Source organism: Manihot esculenta, chromosome 13, assembly GCF_001659605.2.
Source record: "Manihot esculenta cultivar AM560-2 chromosome 13, M.esculenta_v8, whole genome shotgun sequence".
Classification (NCBI taxonomy): domain Eukaryota; kingdom Viridiplantae; phylum Streptophyta; class Magnoliopsida; order Malpighiales; family Euphorbiaceae; genus Manihot; species Manihot esculenta.
In genome coordinates this window covers 34,087,092-34,109,140 of record NC_035173.2, presented here as the reverse complement: position 1 = coordinate 34,109,140, position 22,049 = coordinate 34,087,092, and the positions used below count along the sequence as shown (strand labels likewise).

The window sequence follows — 22,049 nt, the reverse complement described above, 5'->3', positions numbered from 1 at the left end:
TAATTTTAAATCTCATGATATCTGTACTTTGATGATAAGATTTGAGAGTTTGATATCAGTTTGAGAAGTATAGCGAGAAAAGAGAAGGAAAGCCAAGGAATTTCGACGGATCCTATCGTCTGATTTTCTTTGCTGATTTTCCTAAATCAAACGTTGACGATTATTTTGGTTTGTTTTTATTTCGTCCTATAATGATAATTATTGCGTCATATTATTATATTATAATTTTATTATTAAAATAAACAGTTTGATTTTGGTTTTAAATTTAAATGAGAGCTTAAATAAATAAATATGTAAATTTAATTTTTTTCATGTTTTAAATATAAATTTTTGTAAATTAGAACTAACAATCAATAATTTTATGATTTGTAAAGTAATTATTTTTTATAATATTTTATAATTGTTGTTGTCGTATAAATAACTTAACAAAAATAATTATTTAATCGGTTCGTAAACATCAACAAGGAATAATTTTTTGTAATTAAAAAATAGGAGAGACAAAGGTAGGCCACAAATCCATGAATTAACAAATACTATACTATTCATCGTGCTCTTGGATTTTATTAAGAAATTAATTTCTATATTTGTACTAAGATATTCTGATTTTGTGTTATAAAGAAATAAAGATATTAATAAAATCAGATTGTTTCTTTGTTCATTGTTTATTTGTTGTTGAATCATTGTTTATTAATATAAATGAAGAAAGGTAAATAAACCGTGTTAAACACAATCACAGGGCATTCCAAGACTTAGCCTGGTGAAAAGTGCATCCTGTAGTCTTGAAAAGTCTAAAATTCGACTCCCCTAACCCATATTTTAGAAAAAAAAAAAAAAAAACACAATCACAGGTCATCCTGGTCGAATACACCATCATCGATTTCGAAGACCAAGCCGTCTTCACCCTCCGCATCACCGTCGATCGAAAGGCTCGCCATCTCCACAGAAATCGTGTCATCTTCAGATGCCATAGAGAAGCCTTAAAAAAATTTAGAAAACTTATTAGAGAGATAAGATCGATACTCTCAAAATCAGAATAAGTGGGTTACCGATGCAGAATTTCAATGAGTAAATAAATGAAGACGACAATAAATTTCAATATAACTTCAATGGGTTAATGATGTTGTAATTTAGTGATGTTATTTATTTATTTAATGAACAAATTAACAAAGTATGTTATTTATTTGACATTTAATGAACAAGATATATTAAATATACCTAAATATTATATACGTATAATAACTAAAGCACGCAATTAGATTGAAATTCATTGACAGTTTAGTTATTTTAAAAAAAAATAAATTTACTAAATAATTATAATAATTAATATAAGGATATTTTTGTAAATATTTGAATGGTTGCGTGTGTACGCTTCTTTGATGGGTTGAAATGGGAAGGAGCACCCAATCCTTTTCTTCTTTCGATGGAGTAATTTAATCAACGCAATGGCATTTCTTTTCTTGTTTTAAAAACAATATACATATAGAGAGAGAGTATTATAAAGCGATTAAAAGTCAACTAAATCGCTTAATAAAATACACCAAATTATTTTATATAATTTCCTTGTGGACTTCTTCACATCCTTTTATATATATATGTATTTATTTACCTAGTTTTTAATTTATTTATTGTTGAAATAAATATATTACATTATAATTTTTATCATATTTTAGAAATTAAATTATAGATCAATTAAAAAAAAGAATATTGAATTAAAAACTGAAAAGTGAAAAATAAAAATTTAAGATACCCACCGAGATGTTTTTCACATTTAAATCTTATTAAACGAAATTAATCAAATAAAGAGGATAGTTGTTTATTTATTTTATAAGTCATTCAATGAGTATAATAATTTTAAACATTTACTTTTATGGATTAAAATAATTAAATTAAATTTTTAATAAATAATTAAATTCTTACTTTATAGATCAACAATTTAAATTTGCATCTGTTAATAATGCTACGTGTTTTTTGAAAAGAAACATTTATAATTTTATTATTGTATTAAAAGAGTTTTAATAAAAAGAGATAAATTAATATATCAAACTCTCAAACCTGATTCGGAATGTGCATCCATTGCTAATAAATGGACAACCACATTCACAGATTTATAGCTAAAACAATATTTAGTATCAACGATCTCATTTAAAAAATATTTATAATTACTAACAATCAAATCAAATAATAATCTAACGGTAAAATCTAATCTGATGAATTAACTACTTGAACAACTGAAAAGATATCCGATTCAATCAGAACCTGCTGCCAACTTTCACTTTTTATTCAACTTAAAACTTCAACAATACTTATAGCTTTTGCGTTTTTTGCTGAGAAAAAATCTGGATGACGTCAGACTTTAACCGCCACAAACTCCCCATATGAATCACGTATAACAGCATCTAAATTCACAAAACTCAGACTCGAGCCGGTAGATATATCCACATTAATCTTCATCTATTTTTTCAGTGGCCGTTGCAATGAACACAGGTGGTTTGAACTTCAGTGACGGTTGCCATGAACACAGATGGTTTGAACTTAGTGCAGCAGCAGTAGTTAAGAAAGAAGCAGCAACAACAATAGTCTAATTTTATAATTTTATAGGAACCGTGTCTTTTATACTATAATTTTTAGATGCATTAATTAATTATATACTGTTTGTATTATATAATTAAAAAGTTGCATATTAAAATTGATGATCTGAGATCCAGAAAATAGGGTTTTACAAGGGTTGAGTGAACTTAATCTGAGAGGAGAATGTTTCCCCCCTTTTATTCTTTTTCTTTATCTGTTAGTGATGTGTAACGGCCTCGCTGCCATTGGGCCACCTATCTCTGCCATACGGATACGGATGTACGAGAATATCAGATATCTGCTCCATGCGTAACGGCCATTTAATTCTCTCCTGGCACGCATGCGGATGGACCCACTAGGCGGATGGGCTGGCTGCTTCTTCTCCTCCGAACTGGGCTGGAGGATGAGACTAAGACTGAAGCCTAGGGGAGGTCTGATCTTAGAGCTGAACGGGCTGGGCCGGCCCATTAAGAAGACTTAGAGGCCTTAAAATGGGGATTGTCGTTATGAGCCCGGCCTCGTAACGGGATGGTGAAATCCAGCGGTCATCAATTGCCCCTTTACCTTCTCATCAGTTATTGCACGAATGATGAGGGGGTAAATATCGAGAGTCATTATGACCGCGCCGCCCAAGAACAGTTCTTCTCAAAACATATTTTCGTCTTATTGTTGTTTCAAATTTTGAATTCTCTCAGTCTTCTCCAAACTCTTGCTTTCCTCTATTCTTCGTGCGCATTGCTAGCTCCGTTCTTCTGCCTTCATTATTTTCAAGGTACGCTTTTCATTCTTCCATGGATAACCCAAATCTCCCCAACGTCGTTAATCTAGAGTCTAGCATCACCCCGGCTACTCTAAAAAACTTCTTTTCTAGGGAATACCTGAATACCCCCCTTTTTTTCATCCGGGCCCCTCTCCGGATCGTTCTTCCAGATCCTCCTCCCCCTGGTTTAATCGACCCACAGAAGGACCTTAGCCTGGTCTTCTTCGCTAAACAGAGGGAGTACTGTTTAACCTTTCCCTTCTCTCCCTTCTTCATCGAGGTATTCCGGTACTTCGAGATAACCCCTCGGATGCTAGCCCCTAACTCCATCCTTTTCATGTGTTCCTTGAGTCAGTTTGCCTGAGCTGGAGGTTCACACCCACAGTGCGTCTGTTTGTCACCTTTTTTCTGTTAATGAAAGCGAGTCAAGACTTTTACTATTTTGCCCCTCGCGAAGGGCTGTCCATCTTTACGGGTCACAAGGACTCAATAAAAGGCTGGATGGAGGGGTTCGCAGTGGTGGAGCTAAAGAAAGAATCCAGACTGTCTTGGGAGGTGGAGCTCTCCTGGGAGGATGTCTTTCTAGGCTGTAACAACCTGCCTCAGCTGAGTCTCACTGAGCAGGTCGAATACCTTCGACTGACTTCTGTTGCGAAGAAGTATGATGTCGAAAGGTGTATGTTCACTTCCAATCTTCGGGATATCAAGGACGCGGGTATTATACTTTGTTTGATTGTTTTGTTTCTCCTCTTTTATCCTTTCTTGAGAGATGTTTAACTTGTGTTGATTTGATGTTTTTACAGCTTCTCGGGCAGATATGGACAACATCAAGGCCCCCAAGAACTTCACCCTCTCTCGGGAGAGTATGAATGCTGCGTTAGACGCCCTCCGAGCTGGGCGATATGTGTCGGAAGCCACTCAGGAGGTGGCCCAGGTCATCTCTTCCAGGTCAGCAAGCCGGTTCGTTCTTCCTGCTCCTGCTTCTTCCCGGGCTCCCAAGCCGAGCTCTCGAGGTGTCAGGTCTTCCAGGCCCTCAAGCCGCAGCAGACCAAGCTCGGCTCCTCAGTCTTCTCAAGCCCCCAGGTCCCAATGGGCTCCTACTGAGGGGGCGAAAAAGGCTCCAGGGGTCACCGCTAGGCCGGTTGAAGGCACGGAGCTGGTGAGGAAAAATTCTGCCTTGCCTTCTGGGGACGTTCCTGAGGAGAGATTCAAAACCTCCACAACTGAGGAGAGGGCTCCAGAAGGGGGGATGGAGGTTGCCCCTGTTACTGAGGGAGTTAAGCCTAGACCAGTTGACGATGAGGGCGCTACAGAGAGGGTCGGGAGCAAGCGTCCTCCTCCTTCTGAAGCGCCTGCCTCGGCTCCTATCTCCAAGAGGTCTCGGGCCTCTAGAAGACCAGGTCCAGCTCTGCCTCCTCTCGAGAAGAAGAAGGAGACTTCTGTGGTGCCTCTATTGTTTGCTCCCGACAATGACATTTTGAACGCGGAGGATATCACTCATCAATCTCCGGCGAGCGTTGTTGCAGAAATCTTGCGGGAGCGGATGTTTGGCGGGGTCACAGAAGCTTCGAATCCTCGTCTGCTTGCTCTCACTAGCCTTTTGGTGAGTTCTACACGAGAGCAAGTAGCATTCCGGTCTCGGACTCGAGAGGAGCTCGGAGGCACAATTAGGGAGATGCTTCTGATGGTAAGTTGCTCTTCTTACTTTCGAATTCTTTCATTTGGTTTCTGTTGTCTGTCATTCTAATATTTTTTCTCTCTGTGTCAGCTGATGGGCTTTTTTATGGAGGTAGACGCCCGGGACGAGTCCATTCAGAGCACAGTGGACCGCCAGATTGAAGAGGCGCGTCTTGAAGAAAATTTAATCGCAACCAGCGACGCCCGGGGTCACCTTGCTGCAGCTCAGGAGCATCTGAAGACCCTTAGGGAGGAGCTGGCCCATACTAAGGAGGCTTTGGAGGGGGCTGATAAGAGGGTAGCTGCTGCGGAGGTCCGCCTTGATGAGGTCCTAGAGCAGCTGTCCTCCTTAGAGGAAACTCAGAAGGAGAGGGATGAGGCCTGGCACCAGCACGAGTCGTTGAAGGCAGATTTCGATGTCGTGCTGGCTCAGAAGGATGAAGCCCTAGCTCGGGTTGTGGTCCTCGAGCAAGAGCTGAGCAAGCGTGCTGATAATGAAAAAGACCTGGCTCTAGCAGTTGAGGCATCCAGACTTCAAAACCAGCACCTCTGCCAGGAAGTCGAGGCCCTTAAGAAGAGGTGTTCAGCCTTGCTCGAGGATGCCAAGCACGCTGAGGACAGAGTCCAGTTGGAGTGTGAGGAGCGTTTATGGGAGTACAAGGAGTCGGCAGAGCTCAAAAGAGAGATCGAGCAGGCCTGTGAAGCTTGTCTCCAAGGTTATAAGGACTCTTCGGAGTTGAAGGCCGGGATAGCTGAGGCCTGTGAGGAGCGACTTGCGGAATACAAAGCCTCTGACGAAATAAAGAATGCAATATGGCAAAAAGGCTTCCGCATGTTCGTCTCTGGATTCAATCGAGGCTTGAGGGAAGCCAGGTATGCCCCTTCCACCCCGCTAGTTGAACTCCGAGCTGCTGAGGAAGACTCCGATGGCGAGGAGGTGCTTTACGGGGAGGACGACAAACCTTTGCCCAAAGGAGTTCCTCACACTGCAACTGGGTCTCATAAAGAAGATGCCGAGCTGGGGGAGGAAGGTGAAGAAGGAAACAGCCAGTCCACAGTGGCTGATGCCAAGCTTCAGGAGGAAGATGCAGGCCCCAAGGAGGAGAAATTGTTCCTTTCGTAGGCAGTAGTGTAGATAGAGATAGTGTAAATAGCGATGTGCCTAGACATGTACGTCCTTTACGGACAATTTTTCCTCCAGGAGTTGTAGATGACTGAACAAGTTGTAATTTTATTTTCTTTTTAATGAAATCCAGTTTTCATTTGTGTTTATATTTGAGCTATTTCCACTGTTATTTATTTTTCTGTCCTTATCAAATTACTCAATCTGCTAAAAGTCTAATTGACTTAATCCTTTGAAGGCCTACCTGGCTTAATCTGTCAATATGTTAAGGATAAAACTCTTAAACCATGTGTTCAATAATTTTTCCAAGGAATCAACCATACTACTTGTTTTATTTCTTGCCCTTGTTAATTAGGGCTGAAACTCTAGCAATTGACCGAACTTCTAACTTGTGAATTTGTATAATCTTGGGACTACATCTTTATTTTTTACCCTGCTGACTCATCAATAATGCAAGCTCGGACATATAATTTTTGTATAATCAAAGTAAGTAAGGTAAAGTACCTTCTTATGATGAATCTGTTTTCCTGAGCTCATTTTATGTCTTGTGTAGAGTGGAACTGAGGTTGTGGTGTTGTTTGTCAGTTCATACTTTTGACTTGCCCCTTGGGCTAGAGGAAATTTGTAACATTCAGTTTGCCCTTGAGCTTCCTGAGCTCGGCTCTCTTCTTGCTTGGTTTTCCGAGCTCAGATTTGTGCGTCTTAGTTCGCATTTCAGCTCTTTCCATACCTGCCCTGTTCTTTTTTATTTTTGAGCTTGCTCAAGGTTTGGGCCCTTTTTATCTTGAATGGGATCTAGGCACCTTAGGCCTGCCTCGCTTTTCGTCATCTCAGCTGGTTTTGCGGTGCCGAGGGCACTTGGGGAGCTCGGTCACCTACCTCACTGAGGTCTTGCGCAAGATTCAGGCACTGTGGCCTTACTGTCGCTTCGTCATCTCAGCCGGTTTTGTGGTGCCGGGAACACTTGGGGAGCCCGGTCACCTACCTCACTGAGGTCTTGCGCAAGATTCAGGCACTGTGGCCTTACTGTCGCTTCGTCATCTCAGCCGATTTTGTAGTGCCGGGGGCACTTGGGGAGCTCGGTCACCTACCTCACTGAGGTCTTGCGCAAGATTCAGGCACTTTGGCCTTACTATCGCTTCGTTATCTCAGCCGGTTTGTGATGCCGGGGACACTTGGGGAGCCCGGTCACCTACCTCACTGAGGTCTTACGCAAGATTCAGGCATTTTGGCCTTACTGTCGCTTCATCATCTTAGCCGGTTTAATGGTGTCGGGGGCACTTGGGGAGCCCGGTCACCTACCTCACTGAGGTCTTGAATGAGATTCAGGCACTGTGGCCTTACTGTCACTTCATCATCTCAGTCGATTTAATGGTGCCGGGGGCACTTGGAGAGCCCAGTCACCTACCTCACTGAGGTCTTGAACGAGATTCAGACACTGTGGCCTTACTGTCGCTTCATCATCTCAGCCGGTTTAATGGTGCCGGGGGCGCTTGGGGAGCCCGGTCACCTACCTCACTGAGGTCTTGAACGAGATTCAGGCACTGTGGCCTTACTGTCGCTTCATCATCTCAGCCAGTTTAATGGTGCCGGGGGCGCTTGAGGAGTCCGGTCACCTACCTCACTGAGGTCTTAGGCCTTTGTGCCTATTTTATTTTTCTTTTTCGTTTCTTTCTATGGAAACAAATGTAAGTTATGACAAATAACAAATTTGATGGTAATAACGTTTACTTTATTGCCATGTTTCAAAATACAATTGATTCTCTTACATTTGGTAACACCTTAAGGGAAGTACCTTTTCAAATGCTGGATATTCCAAGCATGAGGCTTAGGGTTTCCCTGCATGTCCTCGATTCGATATACCCCTGATTTGACCACCTTTGTTATTTTGAAAGGACCCTCCCAGGTCGGCGCCAGCTTTCCTACTGCCGCTCTCTTTCCAGTGGCTTTTAGATTTCTCAGGGCCAGATCCCCTACTTTCAGGCTTCTTTCTCTGACCCTTTGATTGTAATAACGAGTCGTTCTTTGTTGATAAGCGACTGTACGGACTCGAGCTTCTTCTCTGACTTCCTCTAGAGTATCCAGGTTACTTCTTAACTTATCATCGTTGATGCTCTCGCTATTGAATTGGACTCGATGGGTAGGGACCTGCAACTCAATTGGAACCACAGCTTCATGCCAAATGCAAGTGCGAAAGGCGTCTCTTTAGTGGACGTCCTGGGGGTAGTTCGGAGTGCCCACAGGATGCTGTTGAGTTCCTCTGTCCAATTTGTCTTGGCCCCATCCAGCTGCTTCTTCAATCCTTGGAGGATAGCTCTGTTAGTGACCTCTATTTGGCCATTGGTTTAGGGGTGGGCCACCGAGGATAATTTGTGCCATATGCCCATGTTCGCTGTGAATTCTCTGAAGGCACTGCAGTCAAATTGCTTGCCGTTGTCTGAGGAGAGTACCCTCGGTATTCCGAACCTACAGATGATGTTGCCCCAGACAAAGTCTATCATCTTTCGGGCTGTAATTGTGGGGATTGCCTCTGTCTCTGGCCATTTTGAGAAGTACTCTACAGCCACTACTACAAACTTCTTCTGCCCCGTGGTCTTAGGGAAAGGACCCAGGATGTCTATGCCCCACTGTGAGAACGGCACGGGCTGGATATGCTGGACTGAGGAGTGGCCAGGATGTTTATGGCATTGGAAAACCTCTGGCATACATCGCATCTGCGGATGAACTCTTCGGCCTCCCTTTTAACGGTGGGCCAGTAGTATCCTTGTCTGAATATCTTATTCGCCAGCGTCCCTGCTCCCTCGTGGGCTCCGCATATGTAATACCCGGCTAGACCAGGCATCGGAATTCTTACCGTCCGGTGGGATTCGAGGATGTCAGAGGTTTCTAGAAGGGTAGAATGAAGGTTTTCTAAAAGATTTGTAAATGTTTTCAGAGGTTTTAAGTATTTAAATGTATTTTACGATGTTAAAGGAATTGCGTTTTGGCAAGAAATTGCATAGAGGAGAATTGCCAGGTTCGGCCGCCGAAAGTGGACTTTCGGCCGCCGAACGAGGTTTAGGAGGCACGTCCGGCTGCCGAAGGTGGTTTGGCCAGCTCTTATTTAAGGGGGCCCTTAGGTCGGTCAAGGGAGAGTTTTCTGATCCCCAGCCGCCTTAGGTGCGTTCCTTTCCTCCTCTAAGTGATTTTTATGTGTTCTTTCCAATCTTTGAGAGTTTTACAAAGATTTATGGAAGTTTTGAGGGTTTTAAGCAAAAAGGGTGTAACAGCCCGGAAACCGAACTGCCACCGGCACTAGGATCCAGATCGACTTAAGGTCGCCGGGACCCGTAGTAAGCCTGCTATCCTGTCTGTATACCTGTGAAGTCCCATACATGATCATACATTTGCTGTAAAAACATAAAACTTTTCTTTATTCCAAGGCTTAACCTGTGCATGCACTCTCTCTGTGCTCTACCAATCCCTACTAGAGCTCCTCATGGCTCTAGGCGGATCAATCTCATAATGTTAAGCCTGGTTTTGCTCATAAACATACAACAATAAAGAAACATACATAAACTGATCATGTGACTCCACAAAGGGATTACAACTCGTATAAGTCAAGCACTATTCTATACACTGTACATATACACTATCTCTATACATTTACATGTCCACACTAGTTATTACACCACTCTGTACTCTTCCTGTACCCTGCTGAGTTCTCTCTGACCTCTGAACCTGCACAACTGGAGTTAGGGGAGAGGGATGAGCTACGATAGCCCAGTGAGTAGAATAGGCAAATACAGGTGATAAAACATGCTCTCATGGAATGCAACACAGAATCACATCACCTCGGCCGGACGGATCAAAACTCCCTCTATCTCATCTGGGATACCGGAGTACCATGTGCCTGGTCCCCGTAGGGCTGTTCCAGGTCTTTGTGCCTGGTCCCCGTAGGGCTGTTCCAGGTCTTTCCTCTGAGGGCTAATGAATCCTCACGAAGTCCGTGCCGTCTCATAGAAACAATGTACAAGGAGCAGTGCCAAGTACAAGGATAAATGCAATGCATCATCTTTGTGTACACTAATGCACTCACCCTATAGCATATTCATGATGCATGAAGCATGATAAAATATTCAGTTCTCATATTAAAACATTAAGTTAAATTCCACTCACCTTTAGTTATCTCTGAACTGACTCTGCAGGTTCTGACACTGGACTTACTGCTGACTTCCCTGATTCCTCTGGTCCGTACCTACACAGGTGGACTCAAATGAGGGACCAAACGCACTCAAGAACATCTCTAAGAAACTCCCCAAAACCCCTCTAACCAATCCTAAAACCATCACATAAAACATGCAAAAAAAAGCTGGACAGGGCACTTTCGGCGGCAGGTTCGGCGGCCGAAACCCCACTCCAGAGACGAAACTCATGCATGTTCGGCGGCACCTTCGGCGGCCGAAGGTCTCGTCCAGAGACGAAACTCACACACTTTCGGCGGCCGAACTCCCTCTTTCGGCGGCCGAAAGTCCCTTGCTAAACCGAAAGCCTAGCTTTCGGGGGCAACCTTTGGCAGCCGAACTGCCTCCACAAAGGGTTCGGCGGCCGAACCTTCCTTCGGCGGCCGAACCTGGTTTTTCCCGAAGGACAGAACCCTGCTCTGTTTCATGCAAACTTTGCCCAAAAACCTACAAACATGCATATCAACTACTCCCAACTAGCATATACGCATATATATGCACCAAGGGGTCTAAAACTACCCTAAACCCCAAACAAACATAGCACATAACACTTAAACATGTTTGAACACCACAAATCATCAAAAACCTCACCTAAACCTAAACATGCCTACTACCCATACAAACTTCACAAAACCTTTCAAAATCATCAAAGAAGCTCAGGATCTTCACTTACCTCTTAAAAAACTTGAGGATGAAGGATCCCAACGTGGAGATATGAAGAAAAGCTCTTCCAAAGCTCCAAGCTTCAAAACTTGATTCTTTTGCTCAAAACCTTCATAAATCACCAAAACTCTTAAAACTCTTGAAAGATTTGATGAAAATCATGGAAAACATGAAAGTCAACGTAGGAGAGGCTGAAACTCACCTCTGGCTGCAAGTGGAGGAGAAATAACCTCCTTCCACCGACCCTTGGCCCTTTTATAGGTGGCTGGCCAGACCACCTTCGGCAGCCGAACGTGAAGCCGCAACCATGCAATGTTCGGCGGCCGAAAGTGACCTTCGGCGGCCGAACCTTTGCATTTCTCCCTTGTTGCTTTTCTTTCAAAACTCAAGTCTTTTAACAATTCAAAACATGAAAACAAGTGAAAATACTTTGGAAAACATATGTCTTACCCTTCTCGAGGGTTCCGACACCCGAGATTCCATCGGACTACAGGAATTCCGATGCCGGACTCGAGCCGGGTATTACATTCTTCCCCCCTTAAGAACATTCGTCCCCGAATGTCCCTACCACAACAGAAACACATAGAAAAGGAAAAAAACAAAACTAACCTTAAAACAGATACGGGTATTGCTGGAGCATGGACTCCCGAGTCTCCCACGTGCACTCTTCTAGGTTGTGGTGGTTCCACAAAACTTTCACCATTGGTATCTCCTTGTTTCTCAGCTTTCTGATCTGGGTGTCAAGGATCCGCACTGGCTGTTCTACATAGGTGAGATCACTTAAGATTTCCACCTCAGGTTCACTAAGAACCTTCTCTGGATCTGACACAAATTTTCTCAACATAGAAACATGGAATACCGGGTGAATTCGTTCCATAGAAGCCGGTAAATCTAGCTTATACGATACAGACCCGATCTTCTGCAAGATCTCAAAGGGACCAATGTACCGTGGGACTAGTTTACCCTTCTTCCCAAACCGAACCACTCCCTTCATCGGAGACACCTTGAGCAATACCATATCCCCCTCCTGGAACTCTATCTGCTTCCTACGGATGTCTGCATAGCTTTTCTGTCTGCTTACAGCTGTTCTGATCCTCTCTCTGATGATAGGCACTAACTTGCTGGTTATCTCAACTAACTCTGGCCCTGCAAGAGTTTTCTCTCCTACCTCTTCCCAGCAAACAGGTGTTCGGCACTTCCTCCCATACAAAGCTTCATAAGGAGCCATCCCTATGCTAGCATGATGGCTGTTGTTGTAGGCAAACTCCACCAGAGGTAGATGCTGCCTCCAAGAACCGCCAAAGTCTAACACACACATTCTCAGCATATCTTCAATGGTCTGGATGGTCCTCTCTGACTGACCGTCTGTCTGTGGATGGAAAGCAGTGCTGAAATCCAACCTTGTGCCCATTTCATTTTGCAGACTCCGCCAAAACCTGGAGGTGAACTGAGGTCCTCGATCTGATACGATCGACACTGGAACTCCATGCAACCTTACTATCTCGTCGACATACACCTGCGCCAACTTGTCCACAGAGTAGTTACTCCTGACTGGAATGAAGTGAGCAGATTTAGTGAGTCTATCCACAATCACCCAGATGGAGTCTAGTCTGTTCGACGTCGCCGGTAACCCCACTACAAAATCCATAGCTATGTTTTCCCATTTCCATTCTGGAATCGGCAGTGGGTTAAGCATTCCAGCCGGCTTCTGGTGCTCTAGCTTCACCCTTTGACATGTCTCGCAGGCTGACACGAACTGTGCCACTTCTCTCTTCATTGCTGGCCACCAATACACCCTTCTCAGATCTTGATACATCTTGGTGGCTCCCGGGTGAATGCTATACCGCGTATTATGAGCTTCCCTCATAATGTCGGCCTTCAAACTGCTATCATCTGGTACACATAACCTCTTACCATGTCGAAGAAGCCCCTCACTATCAAATCTGAACTCTGCACTGTTGCCCGACTGAACAGTCCTGGCAATCTTCACTAACTCGGGGTCTTCGTGCTGTTTCAGAGCCACTTGCTCTAGAAACACTGGTGTCACTTTCATCTGTGCGAGCAAAGCACCCGTACCAGATAATTGCAACTGTAACCCTTCTTCCACAAGCTTGTAGAAATCCTTCACCACCGGTCTTCTCTCTACTGCAATGTGGGATAAACTGCCATGTGACTTTCGGCTTAAGGCATCAGCTACAACATTCGCCTTGCCTGGATGATACTGGATCTTGCAATCATAATCACTGAGCAATTCTACCCACCGTCTCTGCCTCAAGTTTAACTCTCTCTGACTTAAGATGTGCTGCAGGCTCTTATGATCCGTATAGATCTCACATTTTACCCCATAGAGGTAATGCCTCCACATCTTAAGTGCAAATATAACAGCTGCCATCTCAAGATCGTGTGTCGGGTAATTCAGCTCGTGCTTCTTCAGCTGTCTAGAAGCATACGCTATCACTTTGTCATTCTGCATCAACACACAACCTAATCCCACTCGGGATGCATCACAGAACACTGTGAAATCTTCATCACTGATCGGCAGAGCTAACACCGGTGCTGAAGTTAATCGTCTCTTCAACTCTGCAAAACTGTCCTCACATTCCTCTGACCACACAAACTTCTGATTCTTTCTGGTCAGTCTGGTCATAGGAGCAGCTATCTTCGAGAAGTCCTGAACAAACCTCCGATAGTAGCCTGCCAAACCCAGAAAACTCTTGATCTCTGTCACTGTAGTGGGTGTAGGCCAGTTGGCTACTGCCTCTACCTTTTTGGGATCTACTGATATACCGTCCTCTGATACAACATGTCCCAAAAAGGAAATGCTCCTTAGCCAGAACTCGCACTTGGAGAACTTGGCATACAAGCCATGCTCTCTCAAGGTTTGCAGCACTATCCGAAGATGCTGGGCATGGTCCTCTGCATTCCTGGAGTACACCAAGATATCATCAATAAAGACGATCACAAAACGATCCAAGTACTCCCTGAAAACCCTGTTCATGAGATCCATGAATGCTGCAGGGGCGTTAGTCAACCCGAACGGCATCACAAGGAACTCATAATGCCCATATCTGGTTCTGAAAGCAGTCTTGGATACATCTCCTTCCCTGATCTTCAACTGGTGGTATCCGGATCTCAGATCTATTTTAGAAAAACAACCTGCTCCTGCCAGCTGGTCGAATAGATCATCGATCCTGGGTAAAGGATACTTGTTTTTGATCGTGACTTTGTTCAACTGTCTATAGTCGACACAAAGTCTAAGAGGTCCATCCTTCTTTCTGACAAATAATACTGGAGCACCCCAGGGTGAGGTACTCGGGCGGATGAAACCCTTAGCTACCAAATCCTGTAACTGCTCTTTCAACTCTCGCAACTCTGCTGGTGCCATCCTGTAGGGAGGAATAGAGATCGGTCTGGCATTGGGCATCAACTCAATCTCGAACTCTATTTCCCTATCCGGTGGCAGTCCTGGAAGCTCTTCAGGAAACAAATCTGGGAAGTCTCGAACAACTGGTATTGAGGATGGTTCCCTAACCTGACTGTCTAGCTCTCTCACATAAGCTAGGAACCCCTGACACCCCTTCCTTAACATCCTACGAGCCTGGAGGGCTGATATCAAACCCCTAGGTGTCCCTCTCCTGTCTCCTCTGAAGACACACTCTGACCCATCCTGGGCTCTGACACTGACTACCTTGTCTCTACAGTTCAGGGTAGCATCATACGTAGATAACCAGTCCATCCCTAGAATGACATCAAAATCTGTCAACTCTAGAACCACCAGGTCAGCTGGAAGGTATCTACTCTCTATGCACACTGGACTGAACCGACAGACTGACTCTGCCAAAGATGGATCACATTTGGGTCCACTGACCCATAGAGGACACTCTAACTCAGACACCATCAGACCCAACCTCTCTGCAGCTCTAGAAGAAATGAAAGAGTGAGAAGCACCGGGGTCCATTAAAGCATACACCTCTGAACACCCAATGATGAGATTACCTGACACCACCGTGTTCGACGTGTCTGCCTCCTGCTGAGTCAGGGTGAAAATCCGTGCTGGGGCTGACGGACCTGCACCTCGGGAACCCATCCCTGATGAAGAGGCTGCCCCTCTTCCTCTTCCTCTGCCACTGCTTGGTGGAATGGCTGAAGCTACTGGCTGTACTACACTGCCCGTACTCATCTGCTGGGATGGTGCAACCAAAGTCGCCTGAGGACATTCCCGTGCATAATGTCCCTCCTGCCCACATCTATAGCAGGCTGTGGATCCCAACTGACAAGCTCCTCTATGCTGTTTGCCACACCTCTTGCACACTGGAAAATCTACGCCAGAACTGGAGCCACTACTCATTCCTAGACCTGACTTAAGCCTGTTCCAAAACTTGCCTCTCTTTCCTCTGAATTTCTCCCATCTCTTCTTACTTGCACTTGCTGTACTCTGTGAGGAGGAACCTGGTTTAACACCAGAAGACTGTACCTTAACTACACCTTGACTTATGGCACTGGCCTCCATCTTTCTAGCAGCATCCACAATAGAGTGGAAACTTTCCTTCTCCGCATGAAGAATCAAAGAGAAATACCTGGGATGAAGCCTTGTGGCATATCTCTTTGCCTTCTTCTGATCTGTATCATATGCCTGACCGACATATGGCAACAATTCCAGGAACTTATCTGTATATTCATCAACACTCATCTCCTCCGTCTGTCTCAACTGCTCAAACTCCACAACCTTTAGTTCCCTGGAACTGTCAGGAAAAGCCCATCCGGCAAATTCGTTGGCGAACTCTTCCCATGTCATACTCTCAAGTCTCGGGTCCACATAGTTCTTGAACCATTCTCTAGCTTTCTTACACTTTAAAGTGAACCCTGCCATCTCAATGGCTCTACCATCATCTGCTCCCAACTCACTTGTGATCATTCTGACTGCACTGAGATACTCAAAGGGATCATCTCCTGTATTGAATTTAGGAGCATCCAACTTTAAGTACTCGGTCATCTTCACCTTACTTCCCCCTGAAGAACTGGGCTGTGCTTCCACAACAGGGGCTACTGGTTCAGGAGGTGGTGGTGGAGGAACTGGTTCCCTCACTTCAGGCTGTACTGGACTTGGATGAACAGGTGGGGGTGGATACATGTGATATGGTGGATAAAAGGAAGGATAGGGCATATATGGCATGTAGGGTGGATATGGGGCAAAGCTGGAGTAATCCGACGTGCCTCCCATCGGATACTCTGGGCCCTGTGGAAAGGGTGGATAGCCAAACCCCGAGGCCTGCATACCTCCCTGGGACTCCCCCATACCTTCTTCTGACCTTCCTACACCCATGCTTGCATCTCTACTCTGATCCTCTTCCCTCACACCTCTTTCTTCTACTGACCTTCCCCCTCTGCTTACTCCTCTCCTGCTCTCGTCAGAAGACCTTCTAGGGTCTCGTGACGTTCCTTCCCTGCTTGACCTGTGAGATCTTGCCCTTGGCAAGGCAGGTGGACGAGCAGCTGTACCCTCACTTACAGGTGGGACTCCAGTCAATCTCGCGGATCGACGAGTTCCTCGCATTCTTCACTCTCTGGAAAACAACATCACATAACACATAAGCAACACATCAAAAAAATGTGCATGCATAACTCATGGCACTGCACATCAGCATATAGACAGGACTGACATCCTATCCTAGTGGACATGTTTTCCTATGGTGCTTGACCTGCTAAACCTCTCTATGAGCCCAACTCTCTCTCTATAGGTCCGACCATATGAACCTAGGGCTCTGATACCAATCTGTAACAGCCCGGAAACCGAACTGCCACCGGCACTAGGATCCAGATCGACTTAAGGTCGCCGGGACCCGTAGTAAGCCTGCTATCCTGTCTGTATACCTGTGAAGTCCCATACATGATCATACATTTGCTGTAAAAACATAAAACTTTTCTTTATTCCAAGGCTTAACCTGTGCATGCACTCTCTCTGTGCTCTACCAATCCCTACTAGAGCTCCTCATGGCTCTAGGCGGATCAATCTCATAATGTTAAGCCTGGTTTTGCTCATAAACATACAACAATAAAGAAACATACATAAACTGATCATGTGACTCCACAAAGGGATTACAACTCGTATAAGTCAAGCACTATTCTATACACTGTACATATACACTATCTCTATACATTTACATGTCCACACTAGTTATTACACCACTCTGTACTCTTCCTGTACCCTGCTGAGTTCTCTCTGACCTCTGAACCTGCACAACTGGAGTTAGGGGAGAGGGATGAGCTACGATAGCCCAGTGAGTAGAATAGGCAAATACAGGTGATAAAACATGCTCTCATGGAATGCAACACAGAATCACATCACCTCGGCCGGACGGATCAAAACTCCCTCTATCTCATCTGGGATACCGGAGTACCATGTGCCTGGTCCCCGTAGGGCTGTTCCAGGTCTTTGTGCCTGGTCCCCGTAGGGCTGTTCCAGGTCTTTCCTCTGAGGGCTAATGAATCCTCACGAAGTCCGTGCCGTCTCATAGAAACAATGTACAAGGAGCAGTGCCAAGTACAAGGATAAATGCAATGCATCATCTTTGTGTACACTAATGCACTCACCCTATAGCATATTCATGATGCATGAAGCATGATAAAATATTCAGTTCTCATATTAAAACATTAAGTTAAATTCCACTCACCTTTAGTTATCTCTGAACTGACTCTGCAGGTTCTGACACTGGACTTACTGCTGACTTCCCTGATTCCTCTGGTCCGTACCTACACAGGTGGACTCAAATGAGGGACCAAACGCACTCAAGAACATCTCTAAGAAACTCCCCAAAACCCCTCTAACCAATCCTAAAACCATCACATAAAACATGCAAAAAAAAGCTGGACAGGGCACTTTCGGCGGCAGGTTCGGCGGCCGAAACCCCACTCCAGAGACGAAACTCATGCATGTTCGGCGGCACCTTCGGCGGCCGAAGGTCTCGTCCAGAGACGAAACTCACACACTTTCGGCGGCCGAACTCCCTCTTTCGGCGGCCGAAAGTCCCTTGCTAAACCGAAAGCCTAGCTTTCGGGGGCAACCTTTGGCAGCCGAACTGCCTCCACAAAGGGTTCGGCGGCCGAACCTTCCTTCGGCGGCCGAACCTGGTTTTGCCCGAAGGACAGAACCCTGCTCTGTTTCATGCAAACTTTGCCCAAAAACCTACAAACATGCATATCAACTACTCCCAACTAGCATATACGCATATATATGCACCAAGGGGTCTAAAACTACCCTAAACCCCAAACAAACATAGCACATAACACTTAAACATGTTTGAACACCACAAATCATCAAAAACCTCACCTAAACCTAAACATGCCTACTACCCATACAAACTTCACAAAACCTTTCAAAATCATCAAAGAAGCTCAGGATCTTCACTTACCTCTTAAAAAACTTGAGGATGAAGGATCCCAACGTGGAGATATGAAGAAAAGCTCTTCCAAAGCTCCAAGCTTCAAAACTTGATTCTTTTGCTCAAAACCTTCATAAATCACCAAAACTCTTAAAACTCTTGAAAGATTTGATGAAAATCATGGAAAACATGAAAGTCAACGTAGGAGAGGCTGAAACTCACCTCTGGCTGCAAGTGGAGGAGAAATAACCTCCTTCCACCGACCCTTGGCCCTTTTATAGGTGGCTGGCCAGACCACCTTCGGCAGCCGAACGTGAAGCCGCAACCATGCAATGTTCGGCGGCCGAAAGTGACCTTCGGCGGCCGAACCTTTGCATTTCTCCCTTGTTGCTTTTCTTTCAAAACTCAAGTCTTTTAACAATTCAAAACATGAAAACAAGTGAAAATACTTTGGAAAACATATGTCTTACCCTTCTCGAGGGTTCCGACACCCGAGATTCCATCGGACTACAGGAATTCCGATGCCGGACTCGAGCCGGGTATTACAAAGGGTGAGTTTTGAAGGTGTGATGATTTGGAGAGGGTTTCCTCCATTTCTTCACGTGAGAAATTTCTATCCTTTTGTTTACAAGAGGATTATGGAGCTTTCTCACATGTTTTCATGATTTTGAAGGTTTTAAGGAGTTTTCATGGTTAGTTGCATGTTTTGAGTTTTGAGGGTTTGGAGGTGATTATGTGCTATTTGTTGTTTTGAGTGTGTTTTGTTGGCTAGTTTTGGACCCCTTTGTGCATATACCTGAGTATATGTGTGTTGTGGAGTGTTTGTATGCATGTTTGAGCAAGATTTGGGGGAGTTGTACATGAGGTGAGCTAGGTTCTGCCTAACGGGAGAACCCAGCTTCGGCCGCCGAAGAAGGGTTCGGCCGCCGAAGGTGTTGAGGAGGTGGTTTCGGCTGCCTAAGCCTGCCCCCAAAGGATTGGACTTTCGTCTCTGGAGGGGAGGTTCGGCCGCCGAAGGTGGCCCCGAAGGGGTTCGGCCGCCGAAAGAGAAGTTTCGGCCGCCGAAAGTAGGCGAGTTTCGTCTCTGGAGAGGACATTCGGCCGCCGAACCTGCCGCCGAAAGTGTCCTGTCCAGCCTTCTTTTGCATGCTTTATGTGTTGGTTTTATGAGCTTTTAGAGGGGTTTTGGGGAGTTGCTTAAGAGTTGTTTATGTGTTGTTTAGCGGATATTTGGCACCTCATTCGAGTCCATTTGTGTAGGTTTGGACCCGAGAGATCGAGGAAGTCGTCAGGATTAGTAGTTGCAGAGTCCGTCAGTAACTGCTTGAAGAGCAGAGGTGAGTGGAACCAAACTTAATGTTTTCAATTGAGAAATGACACGATCTTAGCATGATCCATGCATCATTAAATGCCATGTTATATATAGTAGGTTGTGTTGCATTAGAAGTCACGAATCTGATGCATTGCACAAGTTGTTGTTGTTGTGGATGACTGTTGGATGATCCTTAGCCCTTGATAGGAAATGAAACACTATGATAGAGATATGGCATGAGATAGCCATTCCAGGTCGCACCTGGATAGTCCAGGTCGCTCCTGGTACTATGAGACAGATAGACAGATGAGTCAAATAGACAGATAATCCAGAGAAGCCTAGGTGATGGTTTTACCTCCCTAGCATAGTTGGGCATGGAAGTCTAGGTGAAGGCTCCGCCTCCCTAGCAAGCAGGGTATATAGTAGAGGGCTATTGGTGACAAGTTCATCCGTTTGATGATATGTTTGTGATGTGATGCATTTCATGACAGCATGTAATTAATGAACTGTTTTATTGTTCCTACTCATTGGGCTATAGAGCTCATCCCTCTCCCTTAACCCCAGTTTTGCAGGTGCTGAGATAGCTATGGGACGTCAGAGTCAGCAAGAGTAATGAGGAAGGATATGCATGTATCTTTGTAATAGAATAGTGGACATGATGTATCCTAAGATTTGTTAGTAATATAATGTATAGTTATGTTATGTCATATAATGGATAGAGTTGTGCTTTGCCCTAGTGTATGGAGAATCCCTTTGTACATGTATCCTGTTGTATAGTTTTGATGAGGAATGTGCTGAACCAGGTTTAATGTATGGCATATGTAGAGTGTGATGGGAAGAAAGGGTTTTATTCCCTTGACCCTAGGTGGACAGTATCCACTAGTGTAAGCCCTGAGGGCTGTTCCAGATTTGTACATCTGAGTGTATGCTATGGTTAAGCCTGGTTAGTCATAGAAAAGTTTTACAGTTTTTTATAGTTATGTGGGATCATGTACAGGATTTTTCAGGTACACGGAGAGTAGAGTCGGCTTGCTACGGGTCCCGGCGGCCTTAAGCCGATCTGGATCCTAGTGCCAGTGGCGGTTCGGGCCGTTACAGGAGGGTGGCGATTTCCGGGCTGTTACAGAGTGGTATCAGAGCCTAGGGCCTCATAAGTACGGTGTGGTCAGTCAAGTTGTTCAAGGATGAGAGAGAACCCACATCGGAAAGAGGTTGGTTTAGAGGTTATAGGAGGGCAAGCACAATAGGTAAACTCATGTCCACTAGGATAGGATGTGGCGTGTTGTATTGCATGCTGATGTGGAATGCCATGATGAGATGCATGTGCATTATTGATATGTTATATATGTGTTAGGGATTCATGTGTTCACACATGGATCATTTGATGTGTTGTGTGCTGTTGTGCTTTTCAGAACCAGGATGAGAGGAACTCGTCGATCTGCGAGATTGACAGGAGCTCCACCAGAGAATGAGGGCATGGATGCCCAGTTCCCTGTTCTGCAAAGGGCAACGTCTGGTAGTTCCAGTAGAGAAGGTACATCAAGGGCTCCTAGACGGTCTTTTGATGAGAGTAGAAGAGGAGTAGTTCAAGGTGGTAGGTCAGCAGATATGAGGGCAGTAGAGGAGGATGAGCAGAGAAGAGATAGTAGCGTGAGCATGAGTATGTTAGGAGAGGATATGGGTGAGTCCCAAGGAGGCACTCAGGCCTCAGGATTTGTTCCACCTCAGTATCCACCCTACCCGTGGGGGACAGGGTATCCGATGAGTGGTACATTGGATTTCCCTCAGTATACCCCATATCCCACCTTTATGCCCTATCCATATCCACAGTATACCATATTTTCACCTTTCTTTTGTTACCCAGGTTCAGCCAACCTTAATCCAGGAAACGTTGCACATCCTCCACCACCAGTAGCCCCAGTTGTGCAACCATCTAAGCCTAGTTCATCTGGAGGAAGTGAGGTAAGGATGATAGAGTATTTGAGGTTAGATGGCCCTAAGTTTGAAATGGGTGATGCCCCTTTGGAGTATCTCAGAACGGTTAAGATGTTAACTGATGAGTTAGGAGCCAGTGAGAGTAGAGCCATTCAGATGGCAGGGGTCACATTGAAATGTAAGGAGGCAAGGGAATGGTTTAATCAGTATGTGAACCCGAGGGTAGAAAGTTTATCTTGGGAGCAGTTTGCCAATGAGTTTGTAGAATGGGCTTTGCCAGATCGCTCAAGAGAGTGTAAGGAAAGTGCATTTGAACAGTTAAGGCAGACAGAAAACAAGAGTGTAGATGAATATACGGCGAATATTGATCTTTTCCCTCTAAGTGAGGTTGCTGCAAGGAGTAAAAAGA

The 22,049-nt window shown here is 44.9% G+C and overlaps 1 protein-coding gene across 1 annotated transcript; it reads left to right on the top strand.

The window, feature by feature from the left end:
• The first annotated feature begins 3,829 nt into the window (after positions 1 to 3,829).
• Positions 3,830 to 6,128, top strand: LOC110629302. The gene is made up of 3 exons (XM_021776209.1): positions 3,830 to 4,043; positions 4,132 to 5,015; positions 5,097 to 6,128. The coding sequence occupies exons 1-3, from the start codon at positions 3,830 to 3,832 to the stop codon at positions 6,126 to 6,128; spliced, it is 2,130 nt and encodes a 709-aa protein (XP_021631901.1).
• The last annotated feature ends 15,921 nt before the right edge of the window (positions 6,129 to 22,049 follow it).

What these genes read in the sequence shown, in the direction of transcription:
- LOC110629302 (XM_021776209.1), top strand. Translation starts at nt 3,830, where the DNA reads ATGGAGGGGTTCGCAGTGGTGGAGCTAAAGAAAGAATCCAGACTGTCT. An exon ending in TCGGGATATCAAGGACGCGG is followed by an intron (nt 4,044 to 4,131) that starts GTATTATACTTT and finishes ATGTTTTTACAG; the next exon opens with CTTCTCGGGCAGATATGGAC. An exon ending in TTAGGGAGATGCTTCTGATG is followed by an intron (nt 5,016 to 5,096) that starts GTAAGTTGCTCT and finishes TCTCTGTGTCAG; the next exon opens with CTGATGGGCTTTTTTATGGA.